Source organism: Chlorocebus sabaeus, chromosome 16 (genome assembly GCF_047675955.1).
Source record: "Chlorocebus sabaeus isolate Y175 chromosome 16, mChlSab1.0.hap1, whole genome shotgun sequence".
NCBI lineage: Eukaryota > Metazoa > Chordata > Mammalia > Primates > Cercopithecidae > Chlorocebus > Chlorocebus sabaeus.
The window spans coordinates 2963463-2978440 of NC_132919.1; the positions used below are offsets into that span (position 1 = coordinate 2963463).

The 14978-nt window shown below is 52.3% G+C and overlaps 1 protein-coding gene across 9 annotated transcripts in view; it reads left to right on the forward strand.

Annotated features, from left to right (window-relative positions):
* RAP1GAP2 (RAP1 GTPase activating protein 2) overlaps positions 1-14978 on the forward strand; it is a 277468-nt gene that overhangs the window by 247525 nt on the left and 14965 nt on the right. For all 9 annotated transcript variants that reach the window (XR_012088722.1, XM_073004583.1, XM_073004585.1 and 6 more), the window contains 3 exons: positions 586-720; positions 10797-10934; positions 13286-13404. Coding sequence is in view for 8 of the 9 variants with exons in the window: in XM_073004583.1 (XP_072860684.1) it covers positions 586-720; positions 10797-10934; positions 13286-13404 (392 nt within the window). In the remaining variant the exon portion in view is untranslated. The remainder of the gene's footprint in view (positions 1-585; positions 721-10796; positions 10935-13285; positions 13405-14978) is intronic.

A 14978-nucleotide genomic window follows, 5' to 3' on the forward strand; every position in this document is an offset into this window, starting at 1 on the left:
TGACGAAGGCTTGTACGGTGTGGGAGGAAATAGTTTAGGGTCAAAGTTGGGAAGACTTGGTGGACTCCTGGTTGTAAGTGTTGGGGGACGTGGGATTGATTGTAGGGTGACTCTCGGGCCTGCAGCCTGGGCTCTTTGATGACACCGTGGCCGAGTTGTGTCTGCGAAGGCTGGGTTGCTGAAAGGGCCGGTCCTCGTCTGTGTGAATGGCGGCCCCGGGCGTCCGTGTGCGTGGCTCTGGACGAACGTCTGCATGGAGAGGAGCAGTGGGGAGTTGGGTGTGTGGATGTGGAACTGGGGCAGAGGGCCGGGCTGGGATCCTCCACCACCAGGGTGGAGCTGTGGCAGTGGTGGGATGACCCAGGGAGAAGGGCAGGGGGAGTACAGCAGGAGGCCAGGCGCACAGCTTTCGTCTTAGCTGCAGCATTTGTGAGCATGAAACTCAGCCCAGCTGTAGGTCCACACCGTTGCTGGGCCGGGCTGGGCAAAATGCCAGCGCCCAGGTCACGTATTTGTAGCTCACAGGAGAGGGCACATCTCGGCTCTCAGAGCCCGCTTCTCCATCCCCACCCTCTTCCCTTCTAGGACCGGACCAGGGCTGCCCTCCTGGACAACCTTCATGATGAGCTCCACGCCCACACACAGGCCATGCTGGGACTGGGCCCAGAGGAGGACAAGTTTGAGAATGGAGGCCACGGGGGGTTCCTGGAGTCTTTTAAGGTATGAGCGCCAAAGTGACTGATGGTTGCTGTGGGGTTGGGATTGGGGAAGAAAGGAAGTGGTCCAAGGTCCATGGGATCCTGACCTCAGAGCCCAAGGGCCAGCTAGAGGGGTGACAGGAAACGCAGGGGCATCCCAGGTGTTTGCAAAGGCGGGGGGCATTAGGAAGTGTGTGAGGCCGGAGCAGCCAACAGTTTCTTCAGCAGCCTCCCCTTCCTTCCTTGATCTCAGTCATCTCCTCCGGGCCCAGGAGTCTGATAAGCAGGGACAGGTGAAGAGGTAGCAGTCAGAGAGGAGCCAGAGCAAGCCAGGAACATCGGCGCTTTCACCTGCCTCCTCCTGGGTCGGGGAGCCCAGGGCAGAATGGCAGGAGCGAGGACCGCAGCCCTTACGGGTTTTCGTAGCTGCTGTGGGCGCCGCATTGATTCTTCCTAGCTGGCCAGCCGAGCATTGGAAGACCTGCCTGGGCGGGGGCTGTGGAACTATAGGCAAGTCCCTTGGGCCGTTACCAAGGGAGAAACTAACTAGAACAAGCTGTTAAAGGAAGCGGTGAGCTCCCCGTCCCTGGAGGTATTCAAGTGGAGCTTGGACAGCCCCCGAGCTGGTGTGCGGTAGAGAAGGTTTTTCGTCTTACGCTTGCTGAGTGCTCGTTGGTTCACACAGCACGTAGATCCAGCATCTGGCTTGAGTCTGGCTGTCAGCCTGTGCAGGTGGTGGAACGGGTCTCGTGTTCACGAACACACACGGGGACAGGATGAGGGATGCCACAGTCCTGCTCGGGTCCTCACACCGACGCAGAGGTAGAGCCTCATTTCAGACGCAGGTCTTCTGATTCTCAGGCCGGCGTTCTGCTGGACTGCCTGTTAGGGATTTGGAAGGCTCCCATCTGGGGGCATTTTGTGTAGGGCTTTATGGGGAATGATGTGTGGGGCCAAGGCGACACCCACCTCTATTAAAACCCCAGCTCTGTGGGATCCGGGGCAGTCTTTAAAGCCTCTTAAGGTGCAGCTTTCTTGTCAACGACATAAAGATAAGAAGCAGGACCCCTGTCAGAGCCATCATGAGAGTTCATTGATATCTTGCCTGGAAAATCCAGATTGCCTGGAATACAGTAAATGCTCAAAAATGTTAGCTGTTATTACGGTTATATAAAGTGAAAAGCCTCGCATACATTATCCCACCCGGAGACTCACAACTGCCCTCAGTGTCCTGGGAGGAAGGCTGTTATTTGGTGTGTAATGATTTCGGCATAATAATTCATACTCAGTTTTAATAATTATGGGCATAGTACTCCGTGTGAGGAAACCACGCCTCAAAGAGACAGAATCATTTGTGGGAGCAGGTCGAGTTGAATCCAGGTCAGCCGGGTTCTAAATCCTGTGCTTTTAACGGCTATGTGACACCACCTCCCACTTTCTGACTTTGTTAAGATTCCACCCACACTAGGCTGGGGCCCGGGCAGGCCTGGGGTCAGTCCCCCACTGCCCGGCTGGACCACAGAGAGCAGGGCACGGCTCCTCCGGCCCTGGTTGGGGCCAGCTGCCGAGATTCCTCTTGGGGTTGGGAAAAGGAGCTAAGCTGCTTGTCCAGGCTGGTGGGAGATTCCTGGGGCACCTGTTTGAGTTCTGAGGGACAGTGGGAGCCAGGGTGAAACAGGAGAAACTGGGAGGTCAAGACGGAAGAGGGATGCGGAAGAAGAGGAACAGAGGAAGAGAGAGGACAACCCAGTGAGAGAGTGGAGAGTGTGAGATGCGGTAAATGGGAAAACGGGCTTGGGTCTGGGGCAGGCAGGAAGCTGGGACCACATCAAACCTTCCACAGGCTCTAGACTCTTCCTTCCAGAGGCTCCACCACACTCCATAGCCCACGTATCAAAATGTTCCGCATCCCTCAGTAAATGTAATTTATATAGAACTATAAGAGTTGAGGCCGGGCGCGGTGGCTTACGCCTGTAATCCCAACACTTTGGGAGGTCGAGGCGGGTGGATCACGAGGTCAGGAGATCGAGACCATCCTGGCCAACACGGTGAAACCCTGTCCCTACTAAAAATACAAAAATTAGCTGGGTGTGGTCGTGGGCGCCTGTAGTCCTAGCTACTGAGGGGCTGAGGCAGGAGAATCACTTGAACCCAGGAGACAGAGGTTGCAGTGAGCTGAGATCGTGCCATTGCACTCCAGCCTGGGTGACAGAGCAAGACTCTGTCCAAAAAAAACAAAAAACAAAAAAACAAAAATTATCTGGGTGTGGTGGCGGGCGCCTGTAATCCCAGCTACTCAGGAGGCTGATGCAGGAGAGTCGCTTGAACCCAGGAGGTGGAGCTTGCAGTGAGCCGAGATCGCGCCACTGCACTCCAGCCTGGCGACAGAGCGAGACTCTGTTTCAAAAAAAAAAAAAAAAAAAAGGGTTGAGCTGCAGTTGGTGAGCCAACATAATGTTGTATCTTATAGACATTTAATGAAGCACTTGTTTTGAGTTCTGCAGGTTTCTTGTAGGAAGTTAACGATTGGTTTTTCAGGTTTCAAGTATTTCTATATCCTGGAGATACTTGTAGGCTGTGGACACTCTGCCCATGTTGTCCAGTGGAGGAGGTGGTCCAGCGGCTAAATACGGGTGACAGGTGTAAGGAGAGTGGCCTGAGGCCGCTCTGTCCAGTCCCCCGCCTCTGGCAGGAGTTGCAGTTGATCTGTGTTTGACTCCAGGGGGTCTGATGTATTCCTAGAGGAGCTTATAAGAGAGGAAACGCTTTAAGACTTTATGACGACTCATCTTTGATCCAGTGATCCAGGGAATTCTTTTCAACTAAATCCCTGCAACTGTAGGTTGAAGACAAGCCTGCTTCTAGATTCTGCTCTCACACCCACCTGAGGTAGCACCGTGGGGCGCAGGAGAGACTGGGACAGTCACATGGAGTAAGCTTCGGGGCCCTGACGGTCGTGACCACATTTATTTTTTTTATTATTATCTTTTTTGAGACAGGGTCTTGCTCTGCCACCCAGGCTGGATTGCAATGGTGCGATCTCGGCTCACTGCAACCTCCGCCTCCTGGGTTCAAGTGATTGTCTTGCCTCAGCCTCCTGAGTAGCTGGAATTACAGGCGCCGCCACCACACCTGGCTAATTTTTGCATTTTTAGTAGAGATGGAGTTTCACCATCTTGGCCAGGCTAGTCTCGAACTCCTGACCTCGGGTGATCCGCCCACCTCAGCCTCCCAAAGTGCTAGGGTTACAGGTGTGAGCCACCGCGCCCGGCCATTTGTGACCAGCTTTTTTCCCTCCCAGCTGGGGAACACGAGTTCTCGTTCCCTGTCCCGTTCATCATTGCCGTCACATCTCCCAAGCGTGGAGGCCTGAGCTGGGGGCAGGCCAGGCTCAGCCGGATGGAGCTCTGGGGCCTGGGGTGGATTCTGATGTTTAGGCCACACCTGTGGTCAGGCCTGTGTGTCTGGCCCAGCTCAGGAAACCATCTCTAGTTTTGGTATTTTTTTTCCTGGGCACCTTGGGCAGTGCTGTTGTATCAACAGGACATTGCTTAGGGAGTTCACCCCCACCTTCCTGGGATCGCTCTTGAAAGAAGTGATATCTGAAATGATTCTAGAGAGAAGAGTTACATGCCTTTGTCTCTTCCTGTCAAAGTTTTTTTTTCTTTTTCTTTTTTTTGAGACGGAGTTTTGCTCTTATTGCCCAGGCCCAGGCTGGAGTGCATTGGTGCAATCTCAACTCACTGCAACCTCTGCCTCCCAGGTTCAAGTGATTCTCCTGCCTCAGCCTCCCAAGTAGCTGGGATTACAGGTGCCCACCACCATGCCCGGCTCATTTTTTGTATTTTTAGTAGAGACACCATCTTGGTGAGCCTGGTCTTGAACTCCTGACGCCAGGTGATCCCCCCATCTTGGCCTCCCAAAGTGCTGGGATTACAGGTATGAGCCACCGCACCCGGCCTCCTTCATGTCAAAGCTTTCGTCTCCCAGGCTGATGGGAACATCACTGAGAATCCCCAGGGCTGAAAGCCATCTCAGCCGTCCATCCTTGCTCCTAGTGAGGCTGTTCGTCCCCCACATCGGCACTGACTCTTGGTCTTTCTCCTGAGCAGCAGATGTGCCATTGCCCTGTGCTGTGCCGCCTGGCACCTCACCCCACTTAGAGCAGTTCCTCACAGCTCGCTTCTGTCCTCCTGGCTGTAATGGGAGCCTTTCTCCCATGAGACACAGAACAGTTGGCTTTTGGACATCTAGACCTACTTTTCAAACTGAACTGCTTGGAGATATTCTCAGGAATCTGCTGGTTCTACAAACACTTCTAAAGTTTGCATTTTCATTTAGACTTAAAAAAAAAACTTCCAATTATAAAGACTAAACGTTTGGTCGGGCGCAGTGGCTCACGCCTGTAATCCCAGCACTTTGGGAGGCCGAGGTGGGTGGATCACCTGAGGTCAGGAGTTCGGGACCAGCCTGGCCAACATGGTGAAACCCCGTCTCTCCTAAAGATACAAACGTTAGATGGGCATAGTGGTGCACACCTGTGCTCCCAGCTACTTGGGAGGCCGAGGCAGGAGAATCACTTGAACCTGGGAGGCGAAGGTTGCAGTGAGCCAAGATGGCACCACTGCACAACAGAGCCAGACTCTGTCTCAAAACAAACAAACAAACAAACAAACAAACAAACAAACAAACAGACAAACAAAAAGACTAAATGTTTGCAATGATCACTCCGAATTAAAAGATGTTCCTGTAGGATAAAGAGGTAAGGCCTGAAGCCTGCACTGCAAAGGCAGCCCATGGGACCATGGAGTTGGGGGTCTGTGAGTAGATTCTCGGGAGTTTTGCAAGAACAGCTTTCACGATGAAGGAACTGTCTGTTACTTGCGTTTGAAAGATGCTGATCTCCAGACCATTCTCAAATGCCATTCTCAGTCACCGCCAGCTGTTGATGAGGTTGTTACTGGTCCGTAATGCAATGAAAAGTGATGATACTTGCTGTGCTGACGTGATACGGACGTGGAGCACATGCAGGCCACATTTTGAGAAATGCTGAGCTCGCCCAGCCCTCCGCCGACCTCATTGCACAGAGGTGGAGCAGAGGACCAGAGAGGAGAAGGCTGCTGGGCTGGCGGCTGTGACGGACCCGGACCGATCATTTCTCCCAGCCTTTGAGGGACTGTGATAGTTGATGCATTGGTCTGACCTGACCCCTAGTGGCAGGAGAGGCCGCAGCTATCCCTGGCCGTCTTCGTGGCCCTGCCGTACCTGCAGGGAGGTACCTGGAGGCGGGTCCCCCTAGCGGTGCCAGTGATGGCGGGTGGAGCCCAGCAGGGCCCCCACGTAGAATCCTTGGTCTTTGATGTCTTTGCCCCCTCCTTTTCCTCCTGGCAGGGGGTTGTGATGTCAAGATGGCCCCACTGTCTTGGGGGTCCACGAGAAAGCTCAGGCCTTGTGCTTGTCCCTGCTCCACTCCTGGGTTGGAGCCACGGTCTCTTGGAGCAGAGTTGGCATCTGCAGGCATTTGCCCCGCTAGAGGGACAGAGGGCCCAGTGCTGACTCCTCACACTTACCTCGCTGAGTCTGGTGGCTACACCAGGGCTAATTGAGGAGCCAGTGTCCTCCCTGACGCCAGCCTTTGAGTTTGTTTTTTTTTTAAATGGGAACCGTGAAACTTCTTGGTTTCTTATTGTCCTTTGGTCATTCACCAGTTGAATTGTATTTTCAACCTAGACCACTTTTTAATATACAGGGACCCTTTTATCTGGAGCCCAGGGTCCTGGGTTTGGATCCTGGCTCCATCTCTTACCTGCTGTGTGGCCTTGGGCAATAATTTACCCTTCAAAACCTTTTCTGTTCATTGCCTGTCCTCTCTGCATCTCAGAATTGTAGAAATTCAATAGATCTTGTATGTGACGCTCATGAGACCAGATAGTATTACACAGCAGTTACCGTGTCCCACATGGACTCCTTTCTGGGAAGGAGACAGGGAGGAATATAATCCCATGTCACTCAACGACGGGAAATACGTTCTGAGAAACACGCCACTCGGTGTTTGGTCGTTGTGTGAACAGCAGGGTGTACACAGACCTGGGCGGTCTAGCCTCTGACACACGTCGGCTATAGAGCCTGTGGCTGCCAGCACAGACCTGGGCGGTCTAGCCTCCAACACACGTCGGCTATAGAGCCTGTGGCTGCCAGGCCACAAAGCTGCCCAGCAGGTTCCTGTACTGAATATTGTAGGCAGTTGTAGCACAAAGGCATTTGTGTATCTATTTACATCTAAATACAGAAAAGCTACAGTGAAAGTACAGTATTAGAATCTTAATGGGACCAGTGTCGTCTGTGCGGTCTGTTGACTACAGCATCATTGTGTGGTGCTTGACTGTATGTCGGAATGTAAATGATTAGTTTGAAATGCCATTATTGATGATGGTGTTGACAACACACAAGGCCACCGAGAGAATGTAAAGATGATGACTTATTTATTTATTTATTTTTGAGACAGAGTCTCATTCTGTCACCCAGGCTAGAGTGCAGTGGCGCGATCTCGGCTCACTGCAACCTCTGCCTCCCGGCTTCAAATGATCCTTCTGCCTCAGCCTCCCGAGTAGCTGGGATTACAGGTGCCCACCACCATGACCAGCTAATTTTTGTATTTTTTGGTAGAGATGGGGTTTCACCGTGTTGGCCGGGCTGGTCTCGAACTCCTGACTTCAGGTGACCCACCTGCCTCAGCTTCCCAAAGTGCTGGGATTACAGGTGTGAGCCACTGCCCCTGGCTGAGATGCTGAGATTTATGGAGTGCTAACTAACTCAAGGAACCTGGCTGTGGCCAGGCATGGTGGCTCACACCTGTAATCAATCAGCACTTTGGGAGGCCAAGGCAGGAGATTACTGGAGCCCAGGAGTTTGAGGCCAGCCTGGGCAACACAGGAAGAACCTGTCTCATCTATCTATCTATCTATCTATCTATCTATCTATCTATCTATCTATCTATCTATCTATCATCTATCTATCTTAAAAAAGGAAGCTCGCCGCTCCTCCAGGGACACCTCAGTGTGCCACCACACCTGTCCTGCCCTCAGTTGTTCAAAGGGCACATGGCTTTATGCTGCTTGCGTGATGGGGTGAATAGAACGTGCTGACTGTTTTAATCATGCAGCAGGAAAACCATTGCTACGTGGCCCTGTTCTGTGGTGTAGAGCGGGAGTGAGAGATGATGTCCCTCCAGGGACATCTTTGACTCAGATAAGAGAGGCCCTATCAAATCAGGGATATGAGGCTGGTGGGCTACACACTTCAGTGTCAGTAGCTCCTCTGGGGGGCTGTCCGGTTTACAAATGGCCCTCCTGAGTCTGCGTCCCTTGTCAGGAGAGAAAAGCAGGCAGGATGGGGTTCTTTGCTTTTTCCAAGCTTGGAGAAATCCTGACCTCGAGAGAACCCAGGGGAACCTGTGGTTTGGGTTAGGAGCAGCAGTTCTGCTGTTTTCTTGGGACCACTTTGCTGTAGACCCAGCTCTTCCTAAGATGCCTCAAGGCCGGGCGCGGTGGCTCATGCTTGTAATCCCAGCACTTTGGGAGGCTGAGGCAGGTGGATCACGAGGTCAGGAGTTTGAGACCAGCCTGGCCAACACAGTGAAACCCCATCTCTACTAAAAATACAAAAATTAGCCAGGCGTAGTGGCGGGCGCCTGTAATTCCAGCTACTCGGGAGGCTGAGGCAGGAGAATCGCTTGAACCCGGGAGGCGGAGGTTGCAGTGAGCCGAGATCGCACTACTGTGCTTCAGCCTGGGTGACAAAGCGAGACTCTGTCTCAAAAAAAAAAAAAAAAAGATGGCTCAAAAGGGGAAAGGGAGGTTGTTTGTCCACATGAGACCATGTGTGGGTTACACATGGGGTGTGTGAGCCCACACATTTGTACAGGTGTGCACAGGTGTGAATCCAGAGGGGAAGGGAGCAGGGCCCACGCCTTTAATCCTTCCACGTCAGCTTTCTGAAGCTGGAGTTCTGAGAGCAGCCTCCCTCGACTAGCTCACACTATGATAAAGAAAATCCATGAGCTTGTGTCCAAGGAAGCCTGAGTGACTCGTAACTCAGTGGGCGTCAAGATTCCTTTTGTCTTTCCCCTCTGCCCTCCCTAGCTTGTCAGCTTTGCCCTTCAGGCATGGCCCCTTGTGGCCCTAAGAGCTCTGTCGTGGTTTTAGCTGCTGACATGTTAAATCTCTTCTGGGAATCATTGAGAAAACCTTTCCCCAACGACCCCAGTGGATATTCCTCCTCTGCCCCTGGCAAGAGGATAGGCTGACCGACTGCCTTAGGCAGATCATGACTCAATCCTGCGTCCCATGGAGGAGGAGGACACGTTTGGCTAGAATGCGTCTCTGCCAGTGGGGAGCTCAGGAAGCAGAGGGGTTGGTACTTATATGTAAGCAACAGATAATATTCATGTCCAGGAGTCTTTGCCCTAGTGGAAGCCTAGACAACTGATTAATCCAGAAGGAGCACCCCACAGGCTCTGGGTCTTTCAGCACTGCCCAATGTGAGGAATATGTCTTGGGCCTTCCTCAGAGGCAGGGACCGTGTCCTACACGTCTTGACTTTCCTGCTGCGGGTCTCCCAGTTCCTGGCACAGTGCTGGGCACATCAGAAGCCTGCAACAGGTGCTTGTTAACCGTAAGAGTAGCCACACTTACTGGATCGTTACGATGTGCTGGGTCCTCTCCTCAGAGCCCTGTGTGTATTCTCACAACTGCTCCGTGGTGTAGACATCAATATCTGTTTCACTGATAAATCTCAGAGAAGCTGGGTCACCCGCCCGGGGATACTCAGCTAATGGGTGCTGGAGTAGAGAGCCCAGAAGCCCGGATACAAATCCAGGCAGTGAAACCCTAAAGCCCCCGTGCTTTTGACAGCTGAGTTGCCTTCCTGCCTGGCCAGATCCAGTGACTGACTCGATGATCAGAGGGTTACCGGAGAGAACCTCCTCTTCCTAGAACTCTCACATCATCTTTAAAGGCCTTTGGAGCCAGAGAGAGCATCATCCAGGGGGCAGCCAGAATCCTCTGGGACTTCCTTTGTCAGGAAATCCTCCCTGAGGTCGAACCGAGCTCTGCTTCACCACACCACTCTGAGGGCGGTTGCGCCTTCCCAGGGCCATCCCTCCCGTGGCTCAGTGATCTTGGTTTTTAGCTGTTCTCACTTTCACGTGTACTTTGACAAAGCCTTGACTGCTCTAGTGGTCCTTTCCTGGGTTCTTCACTATTGGCCAGTGTGCCCCTTGTTCCTGGGTGGCCTGAGCAGCTCTGTGCCCCCCGAGACACTGCCCTTCTGCCAGGCTGAGGGTACATCTCTTTCAGCAGCTGCATCAGACCGTGGGCCGTAGCGAAGGTGGGCCTGAAGCCCCCTGTCTGTCAGCGGCTGCATGGGACCGTGGGCTGTAACAAAGACGGGCCTGAAGCCCCTGCAAGTGGGAGGGGCGGCTCAATGCATGGCTTGTGCACGGATGAGTGAGACCCTCACATGCTTTCACCAACGGCCAGCATATTCCAAGTTGCACAGAGCACACTTAGGAATATAATCCAGTGTATATTACAGATGGAGGCTGTTTTCTGGAAAAGAGTCAGCTTGTGGTCAGGCACCTGAGTGTGCTGAATCCCCACCACGATGCTGGGTGTGAAACACAAAATTCCCATTTTACAGATGAGGAACCTGTAGCTTAGAGAGGTTAGTGACTAGGTCAGTGTCGTACAGGTTTGGTAAACTCCAAGCCTGATTTTCCTTACCTGTAAGATGAAGATAACAACCTTTGTCCACTTTGCAGGGGAGCTGGGGCACCGACCCCTCAGATTCCCTCCAGCCGCGGCTATGCCTTGCCTCCACCCCTGCCCAGAGTGCGGGGCAGAATATGGAGGCATCCTCTGTCAGCTGGAGTAAATATCGTATGGGCCTCTGTGACCATGTGTGTGTGTGTGTGTGTGTGCGCGCGCGCACACGTGCACACACACTTGCTGAGGGCTGTGTCTACAGACCCCACGAAGAGGGCAGAGTCATCCAGAAAGCCCAGGTGCTGATTCTCGGGCCCTTGTTCTCTCCCCATAGAGGGCCATCCGCGTACGCAGCCACTCCATGGAGACCATGGTGGGCGGCCAGAAGAAGTCGCATAGCGGGGGCATCCCCGGCAGCCTCAGCGGGGGCATCTCCCACAACAGCATGGAGGTCACCAAGACCACCTTCTCGGTGAGTGCTGGCAGGCCCTGGGGCAGAAGTGGGTGCCAGGGAGGCACCCCCAGACCTATGGAGGAAGAGTGCCCCCACCCAGGCTTGGGCAGGTGACTTGATCAGGGCAAGCTGGATGATGGAGGGAAACTGAGGCTGCTTGGGGATGACCCTGACCCCTGACCTCTGAAAATGGTCCTTTGGAGCCTCCATCCTAGACAGCACCTGGGGTTGGCCCAGATGGCGCTAGAAGCCATCCTGTCCTATTCTCTTGAGTTTCCTTGACAGCTAGACCTCCTCCTCAGGCCAGCCCTGCAGTATCGTCCCGGGTGTGTTTCGCTGCCCAGGGCCTTGGGACCCATGCCTGTGAGAGGGGTGTCCTTGCTTTGTTATGATTAATGGCAGCAGGAGCCATCCCAGCTTACTGTGCACCAGGCACTGAGCTGAGTAACCTGTAGACACAGTCTCATCTGCTTCCCATAGCAGCGGCCCGAGGTGGGTGCCGATGTGTTCTCCTGTTCCCGTTTGAGGAAAAGGAGGCCTGCTGGGGTTAAGTAACTTGCTAGAGGCCACTCAGCTAAGCTTAAGAGCTGGGATTTGAGGCCGGGCACGGTGGCTCACGCCTGTGAGCCTTTGGGAGGCCGAGGTGGGTGGATTACAAGGTCAGGAGTTCAAGACCAGCCTGGCCAACATGGTGAAACCCCATCTCTACTAAAAATACAAAAATTAGCAGGGTGTGGTGGTGGGCGCCTGTAATCCCAGCTACTCGGGAGGCTGAGGCAAGAGAATCACTTGAATCTGGGAGGTGGAAATTGCAGTGAGCTGAGATCGCGCCACTGTACTCCAGCCTGGGTGACAGCGAGACTCTGTCTCAACAAAACAAAACACAAAATCAACTGGAATTTGAATGCAAATCTGCTGGAACCAAAGTCTATGCTCTTCATCACCATGTGTACAGTTCCCAAGGAAAGGGTCCTGCAGGCCTGTGAGTGTGGGCCTGATTGACTCGCACCAGGGGCTGGGGAGGAGAGGGAATCACATAGTTGAGCCTTTCATAAAGCAAAGTGGGCTGGGCACGGTGGCTCACACCTGAAATCCCAGCACTTTCAGAGGCTGGGTCCCTTGAGTCCAGGAATTCGAGACCAGCCTGGGGAACAAAGTGAGACCCCATCTCCAAAAAAATGCAAACATTTTCCGAGTATGGTGGCACACACCTGTAGTCTTAGCTGCTTGGGAGGCTGAGGTGAGAGCCTCACCTGTGCCTGGGGAGGTCGAGGCTCGAGTGAGCCATAACTGGGCCACCGCACTCCAGCCTGGGTGTCAGAGTGAGACCCTGTCTCAAAATTTAAGAACTAAAGCAAAGTGGCTTTGGATTTGTATAGACTAGGATTTTCCTTTCTTTTTCTTCAAAATAGCAGAACCTACTCACCATGGTACTAATTATGAGTATTATAAATGGCCTCGTATAATTAATTTAATTGACTAAATATTTTCCTAGCTATTATCCTGTTCCCCCCTGAAGGTGCATGGTGTGAGCAGAGCAGGGCCTTATCTCCATCCTGTGGATGAGGAGACTCAGGTCGGGTCTCACCACTCTCCTGAGGTTCCGTCACATGTGCATGGCTGGAGCTGGGCCCTGAGTTGGAGGCTTGGTGGCCTCTAAAGATTGGTTCCGGGCTCCCGTCTGCCCTCCTGAAACTCCTACCACTCATTGTCCACTGTGAGGCCGGGCAGCTGTCCAAAGCAGAAGGTGTCTCGGCTGCCCCCCGTTGCCTGTTGGCGCCTGTGGCCCCGGCTGGGCAGCTCTCAGCCTGTCTTGTTATTGGATCACCTGCGTAGCTCCATTTGTTTGTGAGGAATGAAGGAGAGTCAGGAGTCCTCACCCTGCCAGTGATTTGCTGGATGACCTTGATGAAATCTCACTCTCTGGTCTTCAGCTTCCTCGCCGGTAAAATGAGAGGTTGAACCAGGTCCCTCCAGGGCCTCCCTGGCTTTGTGCTTCTCAGTCTGTGTCCCCCCGGAATTGTTCTGACCTTCTCAATATGGTGGGCCTGGCCCTGTGTTCCTCCACCAGAATTGTTCCGACCTTCTCAATATGGTGGGCCTGGCCCTGTGTCCTCCAACAGTTGTGGTCTTTGGTGGATCATGACCTGGGACCACAAGGTTTGACTTAACAGAGGGAAAGAGGCTGTGACTGGCCTGAGTCTCCGGGTCTCAGCTCCAATTACATAGATCTCAACCTTCCTGGCTGTCTTGCTATGTTCTGGGGTCTCTTCCAGACCAGGAGCCATTTGTAGACCAGGGAGGGGGATGAGGGGATAGGAGAACGGTGTTTGGGCTGGGGGCATTCATTTTGGTGATTTCATCGGCAGCCTCCAGTGGTGGCGGCAACGGCGAAGAACCAGTCACGGAGTCCCATCAAGCGACGGTCGGGACTCTTCCCCCGCCTGCACACGGGCTCAGAAGGCCAGGGAGACAGCCGGGCACGATGGTAACTGTTGGGAAACCCCTACCCCAGCCTGACTTGTGGGGTCTGTCAACCCCTTCCACTGCTACAGCTGTTCAGTGCCCAACCTTGCAGGGAGGAGCTTTGCTCAGCTTTGGGAGATGGCCCTGCCTTCAGGCACCTGTGTGTCCCCTGTCACTCACTCAGCTCTTTATCCAGAGAGGCTGACTTGGCCAGTCTTTGTATGGGACTTTCCAAAGTTAATCTTGCAGCATTTTGACCCAGGCTAGAAACATTGCTTGAGTTCTTATTTCTTTGCCTCCTTTTTCAACACTCACTCAAATGGCCTGTCTTGTGGGAGCCTTGCCTGATTCTGCCAGGCAGAGTTAATTGCATCTTCCTTTGGGCTTCTAAAACATTCTGTGCTTTTTTCTTCTTAAGCAACTCATATATTACATTACATTGAACCTGTTCTTGGTAATTGTCTTTCTGATTCTTTTAAAAGAATGAACACACAGTACTTGTACATATTTTTGGGGTACATGTGATATTTTGATAAAATGCATAATGGTCAAATCAAGGTAATAGAAATATCCATCATCTCAAACATTTATCTTTTGAGTTAGGAACATTCAAATTATTTTCTAGCTATTTTGGACTATGTAATACATTATTATCAACTATACTCACTGTATTGTACTATTTTGCACACTAGATCTTATTTCTTCTAACTGTATTTTTGTACCCCTTAACCAACCTCTCTTCATCCTGCCCTCCCCTGCCCCTTCCCAACCTCTGGTGACACCTGTCAACTTTATCCATGAGAATCACTTTTTTAGCTCCTACATATGAGGGAGAACATGCGATATTTGTCTTTTTTTTTTTTTTTTTGCCTGAGACAGAGTCTCTGTTGCCCAGGCTGGAGTGCAGTGGTACCATCTCGGCTCACTGCAACCTCTGCCTCCTGGGTTCAAGCAATTCTCCTGTCTCAGCCTCCCTGAGTAGCTGGAACTACAGGCGCATGCAACCACGCTGGCTAATTTTTGTAATTTTGGTAGAGGCGGGGTTTCACAATGTTGGCCAGGCTGGTCTTCAACTGCTGACCTCAAGTGATCCACCTGCCTTGGCCTCCCAAAGTGTTGGGATTACAGGCGTGAGCCACCATGCCTGGCCATGGTATTTGTCTTTTTGTGTCTGGCTTTCACTTAATATAATGACCTCCAGTTCCACCCATGTTGCTGCAAATGACAGGATTACATCTTTTCCATGGGTGAATAATATCCATTGTGTATATACAAAACATTTTCTTTATCTACTTATCTGTTGATGGACACTGAGGTTGATTCTGTACCTTGGCTGTTGTAAGTAATGCTGCAATAAACATGGGAGTGCAGACATCTCTTCCATATACTGATTTCCTTTCTTTTGGATATATTTACCCTGCAGTGGGATTGCTAGATCATATGGTAGCTCTAGTTTTAGTGTTTTGAGGGACCTCCATACTGTCGTCCATAGTGGCTATGCTAATTTACATTCCCACCAACACTGTGGGAGCATTTCCCTTTCTCTGCATCCTCACCAGCATTCGCAGTTGCCTGTCTTTTTGATAAAAGCCATTT